General features: G+C 45.5%; 1 protein-coding gene across 5 annotated transcripts in view; it reads left to right on the forward strand.

Moving 5' to 3' along the window:
* Positions 1-12,114, forward strand: part of IKBKB (inhibitor of nuclear factor kappa B kinase subunit beta) — a 51,934-nt gene that overhangs the window by 18,578 nt on the left and 21,242 nt on the right. For all 5 annotated transcript variants that reach the window (XR_004966044.1, XM_036299088.1, XM_036299089.1 and 2 more), the window contains 3 exons: positions 8,059-8,147; positions 9,205-9,294; positions 11,473-11,597. Coding sequence is in view for 4 of the 5 variants with exons in the window: in XM_036299088.1 (XP_036154981.1) it covers positions 8,059-8,147; positions 9,205-9,294; positions 11,473-11,597 (304 nt within the window). In the remaining variant the exon portion in view is untranslated. The remainder of the gene's footprint in view (positions 1-8,058; positions 8,148-9,204; positions 9,295-11,472; positions 11,598-12,114) is intronic.

The raw sequence follows: 12,114 nt of genomic DNA on the forward strand, positions 1-12,114 counted from the left end.
GCGTTTAGGAAATCTGACTCCAAGAAGTGAGTCAAGTGCTGTTCCTATGTTTTGCTATGGCATTTTCTGCTCAGCCACATTCTAGGTCCTATCCCCATGAAATCTGATTCACCTGTGTCCCCCACTGGACTGTAAACTCCTCAAGGGATCAGGCCTAAACTGGCAGTCGGACGTCCTCCGAGGGGTCCCGGATTGCCAGAGGGTGCAGGCTGGGCTGAGGGACCACCCCCTCATGCACGAATTTTGTGCACCGGGCCTCTTAAGATTGATCTTAAGATTGATTTTAGAGAGAGGAAGGGGGAAAGAGAGAAACATATGAGAGTGAAACATATGTGATTGGCCGCCTGCTGCATGCCCCTACCAGGGATCTAGTCCACAACCTGGGCATGTGCCCTGACTGGGAATCTAACAGGCAACCTTTTGGTGCATAGGATGATGCCCAATTGACTGAGCCACACTGGTTGGCCACTCTATGCCACTTTTGATGGAAGGTGGGAAAGAAGGAAATGAAATGGGGCAAAGTTAAACAATGACATATTTAAGATTAAGATCCAAACAATCTGACAGAAAATTCCACCTCCTTCTCTACCCTGTGCCTTTATCTTTTGAATAGAGTTCACAGTAAGGCCAATTTGACATTGCACCAATTTGATCTGACTGGGGTGGGCATCCACCACTGGCCAAACTGATTCCTTCATGCATTGGCCCCTGTGGGTCTCCTGGGAGGGTCCTGTCTGTCTACCTAGAGAGTCTAGTCTGTAGGTCAAGAATCTCACCTGTTTCTTTGACACCTGGCTACGTGGCTCACCCATCTACATTCTACTCAGACATTTACTTGATTGTATCTTCCCCAGTGGCCAGACCATTAATTTATTCTCTGTTGAGTTGGGTTGAAAGCAGGTTAATAGGTTGGGGAATATTTTGCTCTTTATGGGCAACTTTTATTTGGTTTCTCCCTGGTTAGGGCTTCAAGTCAATTTACTAAAATGTTATCCTTGCCAGTATTTTTCTTTCACTCATTGTGCATTCACCAAATAGCTATTAAGAAAGTCTTAAATTATTGGCTTAGGCACACATAACTGTTTACTTCCTCATATAACATTTTACTTCCTCAAGCGATTCTCTAGTGATATTAATAGAAATTCTTTTGGTTGTATATCCATTTACCACTGACTTGTGGAGTAGCTTTCGTATTATTTATTACCTGTTCAAGTTATACGTGTGTGTTTAAGTTACATGTAAATCAGAATAACCAAGCGGTAAACTCCAAAGGACTTACGTTCAGTTCACTTGTAGGTGAATGAATATTAAAATTCTTTAGGTCTCTGATTCCCTATCTTTTCTTTCCGTGACCCCAAGTTGGAGTTAATGAGGTGTTGAAGTAGTAGAACACTGGAATTAAATTCTCAAAGGTGAAGACTGTAGTCATATTGCTATGACTTATCTAGCAGCCTCTCTATAAATGTCAAATGAGTGAAATAAATCCCAAGAGAAATTAAAATAAGTAAGGACCCATTAAAAAGAAAGCTACCCACATATATGTAACACTCCCAGGTCAAATACCAGCTCTTCCACTTATTGGCAGTGTGACCTTAGGCATGCTACTTAATTTTTTAAGAACATCAGTTCATAGCTGTGAAATGGGATCATTACTTCCCTTATTAGAATTGTTATGAGGCTAAAATAAGATGATGTACATAAAGCTTCTAGCAGAATTGCAGTCACCAAGTGTTAGTTTCTTTCTCATTTCCTTTCCCCTCTGGATTTGGGTTTAGGGCATTTCTTTTGAAAATCTTTCTTCACCCACTAATATGGATGTTGACCTGGGATTGGGATCCAGTGAGCCTGGTAGAAGGTTGTCTTTGAAACTTCTCTTCCTCAGACCCATTCCTATCTCAGCCAGTTTTTGTAAGCAATTACCTCCCCTGTCTTTGTTGTGGTGATGGAGGTGGCTGATAACATTGTATTTTACTTTTATTCCCATTCCTGATTTGTGTATTCATCAAATTTACTTCTTTTGCAAGGGTTTTGTCACTGAGCCAGAGGTCAAAAGTTTTTCTTGGAGCTCATCTCACTTAACTGTTCTGTATTCTGAAACATTTCCTGAGCATATTTTGTTCTAGTTTGTTTCAAGCACTGGCGCCATGTTCCCTTTGTTGGAGTTGCCACTTCTGTTCTCTGCCAGGTTGACTTCCGATAACCGGCAGAGCCACACCCTTGACTGCTGGGTTGAGATTAATTGCTTTCTCTTCTGGGTTACACCTGTGTATTCCCCCCACCCCCATATCTTCTGTGCCACTCACCTCCCAGAGATGCCCACTCAGAGCAGCACCAAGATAACAGACACAGGTAGGACTTTCCCAGTGAACTTTCAGTTGCCCCAGAAGATAATGCAGAGTACATGTGAGAAAAGGAGCAGGTGCCTAGCGAGCACATGGTGAGCCCTGTTTCCTCTGCCAGGGCAGGCCAGTTAGACCATTGTTCTCTGCTGGTAAGAGATCCAGAGACAGGTGCAGAGGAAGCTAGAATTATTTGTCTTCCCACAAATATGATCCTAAAATAGCTTAAGAAGGATATATCTAAGTGGACTCTATTGAAGCAATCTTGCTCATTATTCTTTGGAAAACATTGGCGTGTATTTCCTCCTGTCAGTAGAGGAGCAGACTCCTGGGCACTCAGGATTGAGGCACAGATTGGAGTCCCATGTCTCCGCTCTCTGAGGGGTGGGGACCTGCCTCGCCGGCCAGCTGGGTGGGCCAGTTGTGCATTCGCCAGGGTCCCACCCAGTTTCAGATCTGACGCGGTCTTCCTCAGTTCTCCAGGTGGCTGGTTTACGGTGGTGACTGACCATCTTGTCCTCTGAGCCTTCAGGAATTTCACTCCCTGTTTTTGTGCTTCTTTCTTTGAGTCGCCATCTCTGTCCTTATTGGAACTGCTCTTAGCAGGCATCTACTACTTCAACACTGAAGAGCAGAGAGGGTTTCAAAGAGGACACAGGGCTTTAGGGAACAGAGCTGTCATTATGGAAATCAGAAAATTGGGCTCTTCATTTAGTGTTTCTCTAATTGTGGAATCATAACAAAAGAGGATCACCTGATCTCAGAAATGCAGATCATTTGTATATAAAGTGTGTTGGAAAGCACAAATAACCAGGTTAATGAGTATCTATATATATATATAAAAGCTCAGCAACCGAACGGTGGAGGCAGAACGACCAGAACGACTGGTTGACCAGTCACTATGATGCAAATATTTCCGTCTTTTCAACAGCTCAATGCAGGAGCTGCTCCCTGGTGGTCAGTACGTTCCCACAGTGGGAACGCCACTCGGCTGACCTGGATGAGCAGCTGCTCCCGCAGCGGGAGCAGCCGCTAGCAGGCCCAGGGTGAGGCCAAGTCTAAGCACTTATCAAATACCTGAGGCAGTCCAGACTCTGGCCTAACCAGCTGATGCAGGCTCTCTAAGGTGTGTTCTAGAAAGAGTGCAGGGAGCTGGCATAGGTGGATGGCAAGAGGGGACGTGACTGTCTATACTAATAAAAGGGTAATATGCTAATTAAACCGGGTCGACCGGACATCTTTTGGTTGTCCTGCCTTCCTTCTGGACAAAGCCACAGTGGCGGGGGCCGAGGCAGAGGCAGTTAGGGGCGATCAGGCCGGCAGGGGGGAGCAGTTAGGGGCGATCAGGCTGGAAGTGGAGGGCAATTAGGGGCGATCAGGCCGGCAGGTAGGTGAGCAGTTAGGAGCCAGTGGTCCTGGATTGTGAGAGGGATGTCCCAGATTGGAGAGGGTGCAGGCCGGGCTGAGGGACCCTGTCCCACTCTCAGGCACAAATTTCGTGCACCAGGCCTCTAGTAATAATAATCAATGAGAAGACAATTATCTGTCAGTTCTGGCTTCTCCTCTTTCCCAGCTCTATCTCCTTGTGTGAGTACCTTTTTTAGTCTACTTATATTACTGTTTCCACTTTATGGAAAACTGTGGTAACTTTCTGGGCCTACAAAAAAAAATTTAAAAAATAAAAGAGGGACTTGAGCTAGGTGACCTTAGAGAAGGTCCCTTCTAACTTTAAATATTCCATTTTCATTACTCAGGTAGCTGATTTTCAGAATGGTTGCCCCAGAATGTCTTTATTTTAAATGTTTTTATTGATTTTAGAGAGAGAGGAAGGGGGAGGGAGAGAGAAGCATCAATCGGCTGCCTCCTGCATGCCCCCTACTGGGAATTGAGCCTTCAACCCAGGCATATGCTCTGACCAGAATTGAACCAGAGACCTTTCCAGGCATTGGATGGCTCTCAACCAACTGAGCCACACTGGCCTGGGCACCCTAGAAAGTCTTGATGTTCACTCCATTGTTCCATCCTGCTTCCTACAGTTTCTCTCCCCTCTCCCTTACTGCATCATCTTTTGCCCAGAGCTTTGCTTGATGCATTATTTTATTTCTGCTCCATCCTATTTGTCCCTGGACTGACCACCCACTACTTCCCAATATTCTGTCTACTAGGTCATTCTCATGACATCTGTAGCAATTACATCTCCAAAATCTGCATGTTCAACTCCGACCTCTTTCTTGCGTCACTTGTCCCACCTTCCTGCCCATTTTGAATCTCCTATTGAAAAAGTGTCCAAATCCTTTCAGCCTTTCTTTGTGTTGTATATCCCACTTTCCCTTTGTGTTCCTATTGCCTCCACTAATTGTGTCATAGGAAATTACTATAATGACCTCCTACCTCACCTCCTTATCCCCATTTTATTAATCTGTCTTTCATTTGAAAGGACACTTTCTTTTTTTTAAATTTTATTTTATTGTTTAAAGTATTACAAATAGTAGTACATATGTCTCCTTTTTTTCCCCATTGACCGTCCCTCGGCCTCCCCTACCCTCACGCCCCCCACCCCCACCCCCCTGGCACATGCCCTCACCACTCCCTTTACCCCCTGTGTCTTGTGTCCATTGGTTATGCTTATATGCATGCATACAAGGGAAAGGACACTTTCTTTATAATCCATCATTAGATCAAGGCCAAACCTCTTAACCTTGCATTTCTCCCAATCCACTGTAGCCAGCTTCACATGTACATGACTCTGAAATCCACTTTTCAGTCCTGCTAGCCTTTGCACATGCTCCTCCTTTGAGAATGCTGCTCCTGCACCTCCCCAACAGCCCTGTGCCTTTTATCTTTTGCCCCTTCCAGGGGAACTGCCCTGATCCGTCACTCACCATGGTTCTCCCTCTCATGGCTTTCCTTTCCCCCTTTTGCCTACTCCACTCACTTGGTACTTGGCATCTCTGCTGCTGTTACATGATCTCTGCCTGTGCTTGACAATCAGGACTGGCTTCTGGGTTTGGGGCCTGTTGAACAGACTTGGTGCTGTAAGTGACGAGAGCACTTTCATTCACTGGCACATTTTCCACAATACCTAGCAAACAGAAGACACTTTCTCAGTTACTAGTTGAATGGATGAGAGAATTATTTTTCACTTTTCTCTTAGCACTTGGCATGACTGCCTCACCACCTTGCTGATTAGTCATAGGGACTATTTTAACTGAGAAACCTTTAGCTGGGCTAAGTCTTTCTCCACACGTCCGCACTTGGCCTTTTAATGTGTTTTATTTGGAAAGACCAAGTGACACCAAAATGACTGGCACATAGTAGGAACATGGTCAGTTTTTATTGAGTGAACGAACATCCTGTCGCCCTTCTTACTCATTGCTAACTTAAATCACCCATGGCTGGCTGCCTTTTCAGTCTCTTCTAATCTCTGTGTTAGCCTTTTGGTCCATTTATCTTTCCATTTCTTCTCTATGGAATGTATCCCAAACAAAAATGTTCTTAAGGGAGTTTAGTAATCCCTTTGAATTTGGAGGGTGTTAAGGACACAACCTTTATAAACCTGTTCTTTCTACAAGAAAGTCTAGCTGGTCCTATCTGTCCCCTAACTTGTGGTTTGTAAATCTGAAAAAAATATTTAGGGTCTGTGCTTTGGAATTCTAGGTCATCAATAAGAACTCCAGGTGTGACACACTCTTCAGTTATGTATTTGTCTACCTCATGAGCTAAGGGAGGGCTGGGGTAAATACCTGGATGCCGATCCTAACAAGGATAATAGAAGGAGGCCATCGTTTTTCTGTGGCCAGTCCTTAACTTAGACTCTCTGTTTGCAGTATCTGTCCTAGGAATTCTTTTCTATAATTGAAACATGAGAAATGAACTTTTAGGCTTTGATGCCTGTGCTGTGGCTTTCAATTTTTAAACTTGTGTATTATCACTGTCACTACATGTTTAGACTTTTAAATAAACTTTCAAATGCAAAAATATTTTTCTTAACCTCAAATTCTTGTTTTCCACCTGATTTAAATCAAATGAGGTTCTCTTGGCTTCAGACAATTTTGATTCATTCTATCATGCTCCTCGGGTACTGTTTGTAAAATGTAGCACAGTCAGGCTGAACTAAGCTTTTTAAGTACTGAGTCTGCCTACCAAAGTTTTGACTCTTTCACTCAGTCCAAGAAGCTATATATAACAATACCTTAAATTTCTTTAATTTCCAGCTTTTAGTTGACAAAAATACCTGAGAATAAATGACTGCCCTAAAATGAGGGTTAACGTTCGTTATGTACAGTTGCTTAAGCATAAAAGTAGACAGCTATTAATAGTAATCAGTAGAGTGAGCGACCAGCCTGCCCTCTGCCCTCTGCCCTCGCTGAGGACCTGGTGACAGTTCTCAGTCAGCAGGGCGTAGGGAATGTGGCGTTCGGTCTGATCCGAGCTCTCCTCCTCACGGGGAGCTGCTTGGGGCATCTCACCTGCTCATGCCCTGCTATTTGCACTGAGTTCACATCTAGCCTCAGAGGCCTTGTCTTAGTCTGAGCATGTGTGCTTGTTCTAAAAAGAGTGAGTCTCAAGTTTCATATCTTCTGCTTTTAAACACATCAACCCACACTTTTTATATTACTAGAGGCCCGGTGCATGGATTCGTGCACTGGTGGGGTCCCTCAGCCTGGTCTGTGCCCTCTCGCAATCCGGGACCCCTCGGGGATGTTGGACTGCCGGTTTCAGTTCGATCCCTGCAGGCCAGGCTGCCTGCAGGGATCGGGACGAAACCGGCAGTCCGACATCCCCTGAGGGATGTAGTAGTGCACGAAGTGGCATGATGCCAGGGAGGAGCCCAAGCTCGGTAGCACTGCGGTGGAGGCGAGAGAGGCTCCCGCTGCAGTAGCTGCGCTTGTCAGCCATAAGCCCCGTGTCTGGTGCTCATTGGTCAGCTGAGCGGCGCTCCCGCTGTGGGAGCGCACTGACCACCAGGGGGCAGCCCCTGTGTTGAGCATCTGCCCCTTGGTGGTCAGTGCGTGTCATAGCGACAGGCTGACCAGTCGTTTGGTCACATAGGCATATATATATATATATATATATATATATATATATATATATATATATCCTGACACTCCTGTCAAATACCCAAACAGGCCTTTTGTGAACCCATCAATAAACATTTTGAGTTATTGCACATCAGCGCTCCCTGCCAGCCACTAGTTCATTTTCAACAGTAGCACCATCCCTGTGTGCAAGGTTGTGTTTGTGCATATTACAGGGTGTTATTGTACTTTGCTTTGATTCTTTAATAAAACTTAGTAAAACAAAAATGAAAGTCTGATAAGCATAAGTCTTTAAAAGTTAACACAATAGAGAACAAGATGGAGTAGAATTTTTTTAGGTATTGAAAGTAGCAAGTCTTTCATTTCATTTGGACAATCAGTGGATCTAAGCCAATTTAGAGTGTAGTTGGTGACCTCAAGGATTCGAAGCTACGAGTTCTTTGCGTGAAAAAGTCAGATTCTTGTGGTGGTCCCAGTTCTGCTCACGTAGCCAGGTCCCCTTCCCTTGACCTGAGGGGCATCTGCCTAGGCCCCATCCCTCCACCGTTTCTGTGCATTGGGAGTCAGACTGTGGGTCAGGCGCACACAATATTCATTTCTCACAGCAGCACAGGCCATTTTGAAATGTAAAGCGTTTTTGTAGGCTTAATGAAAACTCCCTCCCCTTTCCGCCCTCTCAGCCTCTGCGCTTAGATACCTTCATGAAAACAGAATCATCCATCGGGACCTAAAGCCAGAAAACATCGTCCTGCAGCAAGGAGAGCAAAGAGTGAGTGACCCTCCTGGGGCGCGGAAAGTCCCAGGGAAGCAGCTCTGGTGGGTGAGGAACAAGCTCCGTGTGTTGGTTTACATTTGCGTTTCCTTGAGTTTACATTTGCTTTGATTCTCTGGGACTGCGTTCTGATTCAAACCAAATTCAGCCAAGAGTTCTGGCTTGCAGGTTGAGGCAGGTTTGAATGGAGCACATTGTTAATGGCCCAACTGGCAGGAATCTGATAAGGAAAATAATGTTTTTCTTCCCACCTCCAGCCCCCACCTTTGGGACTAGCACTTCTTGGAAATAGACTTTTTGTTTCCATTTGTCTGAGAGCGTCCACTTTTGATGCTCATATGGGAACCGGCTCTAAGTTGACTCTGGGTGGGGCTGAGAAGAGGCATTTGGAGCTGGCACCTGCCAGGGCGCCTGGTCCAGCCTGCAGTTTCCCCAGAACTCTTGGTGGCCTCATCCGTGGCGCTCCCGCGTGTGTGGTGGTGACCTCCCCACGGGCTCGGGGCTCTGCTTTTTCATGGCCCTGTCTGTTTAGCTGGGGCTGAGGAGCAGGGGCTCAGCTGAGAGGAATGTAGTAACTCAATTGTGGGCCACTTAACTTTTCTGATACAGCTTCCGCCGGCATTCTAGGCTGACCCGTGATATCACAGTGTTTACCTTTGTTTCAGGTCATATTCATACTTGTCATTGGTTCTAAGAATTGAGAACTAAAGGTATTTACTTCTGGGAAGAGACCGGCCTCATCTTTCACATCATAAAGTCCAGGTTTAGCAATGTTGAGGGCTGGTGCATGGTCTTTTAATGTTGACTTTCCTCTGGTGATTGGTCACAGACCCAGGGAGAAAGTATGCCTTTTTCCAGCATTTTTATAGCATAAGTTTGTTTCCTTTTGCCCTAAATCTACCATGATGAAGGCATTCTCCTGTGTATTTGGTGGTTCATAGGAGCTTAAGCTCTAATACCACCTGGAAATTCAGATATATCCCCTGTTCTGCCAGCAAATAATCAGATTCTCATAATCCTCAGCTTTCTCCTCTTCCCTTTTTTTTTTTTTCAGTTAATACACAAAATTATTGACCTAGGATATGCCAAGGAACTGGACCAGGGCAGTCTCTGTACTTCCTTTGTGGGGACCCTGCAGTACCTGGTAAGAAATGGGGTTGTATGTTTGCTGATCAGTTTCTCTCCGACACTTGTGGGGCTCCTCGCTATCCTCGCCTCCTAGCATCTCAGTCTTGCCAGCTCCTTGGATGTCTCCTAGGTGCATAGGGATTATTGTATGAGGTCAGAGCCATCATCTATCTGGTCAAGTTAGCACTTCTGCCAGCAGAGGCCCTGTGGAAGGATGTGGCCATCTTCTCTGATGTCAGAAGGGCTGCTGATGCGTCCTCACACAGATCCAATAACCCCTGTCCTTCGGTATTTTGTCTGAAAATAAGAATTTAAATTAGATTCACACTGGTCTATAGACACTACAGTTTCCATGAGGTGTCTCAGGGGCCACTGAGGAAGATCTGAGCTCTGAGTCCCTACCCTTTCTTATTTGGTCTGAATATTGTGGTTTTATTTGAGTCATTCATTCATTCAAGAAATAGTGATTGAGTGTAGGCTCTGTGCCAGGCACTGTACTAGGAGCCAGCAATGCAATGGGAAAGAAGACAAGCACTTCTCTGGCCTTTAGTAGCTTAGAGTTTAGCAAGAAAGTAGGCATTACCCTGAGACACCAATAACGAAGAAATTGCAGTTGTGGGAAGTGCTGCAAAGGAAAAGTGATAAGAATATATATTAGGGGGACCTAACTTAGTCTGGGCCCTGAAGGATGAATTGGTGAAAAGGGAAGGAGAGGAAATCCCTCCAGGGATAGTACATTGGCAGACCAGAAAGTGTGACAGGGATCTAGAGAAGAAGGGAGAGAGTACCTTGAGTTGAAGTTGGAGAGAGAGGTAGAGGACAGACGATTCAGGGACTTGTTAGCTGGTTTAAGATTTTAGACTTTCTCCTAAAACATTTGGAGAGACATCGAAGAATTTTAAGTTGGAGAGAGAGAGAGATCAGGTTTACCTTTTGAAAAGATCGCTCTTGATAGGGTGGGAAGAATGAATTTCACTGAACAAGAGTAAAATCTTGAGCAAGTAGTAAGGAGGACATTGTGATAGGCAGTTCAGAGCTGATGGCAGCGGTGAGGATGTAGAAAATGATGTAAGCAGTGCTTAACAAGAGACTTGGCAAGACTTGGTGATTGATTGCTTGTGGAGGCTAGCAACCGGCAAAATGTTGATTGGATAAAGGAGCCTGCAGTTTAAAAAACAAAAACAATAAAAGATCGAACGCCATTGGATTGGATGAGCTTAAATATTCTATCTAGTTCTTAAATTAAAAAAAGAAGAGAAATTCTAAGTCTTTCTGAGTGCATTTATACTCTCTACTTACCCCACTGACTAGGGTGTGGGCGCCATCAGCTTATCCCCTGCTGTGGAAGAGAGGTTTCAGAGTGGGGGGCTATGGCTAAGGCACCTGTGTTCATATAATGGAATTATGTAGGTCCTGCGAAGTGTCCTCGGAATCCTAATTGACTTAGCAGCATTCTGGGGGAAGGGGAGGACCCCCACGCTCTGACCAGGATGCTCAGTGAAATCGTTCACTTGCAGGAGCCAGAACTGTCCGTACGAGACACAGAGGTTGGCCTGCCCATCCCCCAATTTCCCCCTGTGGTTTGGACTCCTTGGTCCATCCTTAAGTGTCTCACATTCGGCCAGACCACACACAGTCCTGCCTCCATGCCTGTGCTTGTGATGGTCCTTTTTGGAATGTCTCCTCTCAGACACTCATGTATGGGCCTTCTTCCAGGCCTGGGCCTGGTCCCACCTGTGCTTCAAAGCTTTCCTTGGTCACCCCAGCTCTCTCCACGTGGGCAGCAGTCATGTATGTGGCTTTTTTCTTGCCTGATTGTAAATATTCCATTTTCGTTGTACACACGTCATAAAACACATCAGTGTAGGAGACGTGGCCAGCATTTAATGTGTGTACTATGCATTTGGTATATACAGCTCAGTGTCACTTTCCTTTGTTGTGTGTACTCTATTTTCCCGTTTGCCCAAGAGAAAGATATATGAGGTACTCTGATCTACCTGAAAATACCCTTTTTTAGTCAGTGAGGTACAAAAAAATCCTAGATACCACCCCCTAAACACGGTCACCTCCTCACCCTGGAGCGGGCATGCCAGTGCCTCCCGGATGGAGCCAGGAAAAGTGTGGGGCGTGACCGGAAGGGCTGGTTGCCCCTCCTGCAGGGGCTCAGGTGTGTTTCCGCCATGCGCTGTTGCAGGCCCCGGAACTGCTGGAGCAGCAGAAGTACACGGTGACTGTCGACTACTGGAGCTTTGGTACCTTGGCTTTCGAGTGCATCACGGGCTTCCGGCCTTTTCTCCCCAACTGGCAGCCTGTGCAGTGGTGAGTGAGAGACCACGGCCCTGGGGATGGGGGTGGGTGAGGTATGGGTGGGGGGACTGGGAGAGTCTCCTGAAGGAAGGAGTATGTCCCTTTGTCTTTGTCGTGTCGCTTCACCTGTTCCCATCTCACTGGGTGCTCTCAGGCTAGGCCTGAGCCATCTGTGATCTGTCTTCCAGAGAGCAAGTCCTGTTGGGACCCCGCATATAGGCAGTACGAGCTCCAAAGACCTAGAAAAGTAGAGCAGTTGTCAAGTGTGAGCATCATTAAATATAATACTATACAAATCGCCTTTGTCCCGTGTTCAGTAGCAACAAGTCAATACATTCACAGGCTGTTGTGTAAAGGTGTATACTTACCCTGGCAACAAAGCAAGGATATGTGTGCAAGACAAAGGAGAAGTATTTACATGAAAATTTATTGTTGACAATTTTTACTAAACCTGAATGTACATTTTTGTTTTAAAAGTATAAGAAAGTAGCTTAAAATATGAACCAAATAAGTTACAAAGAAAGATTTT

The sequence above is a fragment of the Myotis myotis genome, unplaced genomic scaffold (genome assembly GCF_014108235.1).
Source record: "Myotis myotis isolate mMyoMyo1 unplaced genomic scaffold, mMyoMyo1.p scaffold_m19_p_3, whole genome shotgun sequence".
In the NCBI taxonomy this organism is placed as follows: domain Eukaryota; kingdom Metazoa; phylum Chordata; class Mammalia; order Chiroptera; family Vespertilionidae; genus Myotis; species Myotis myotis.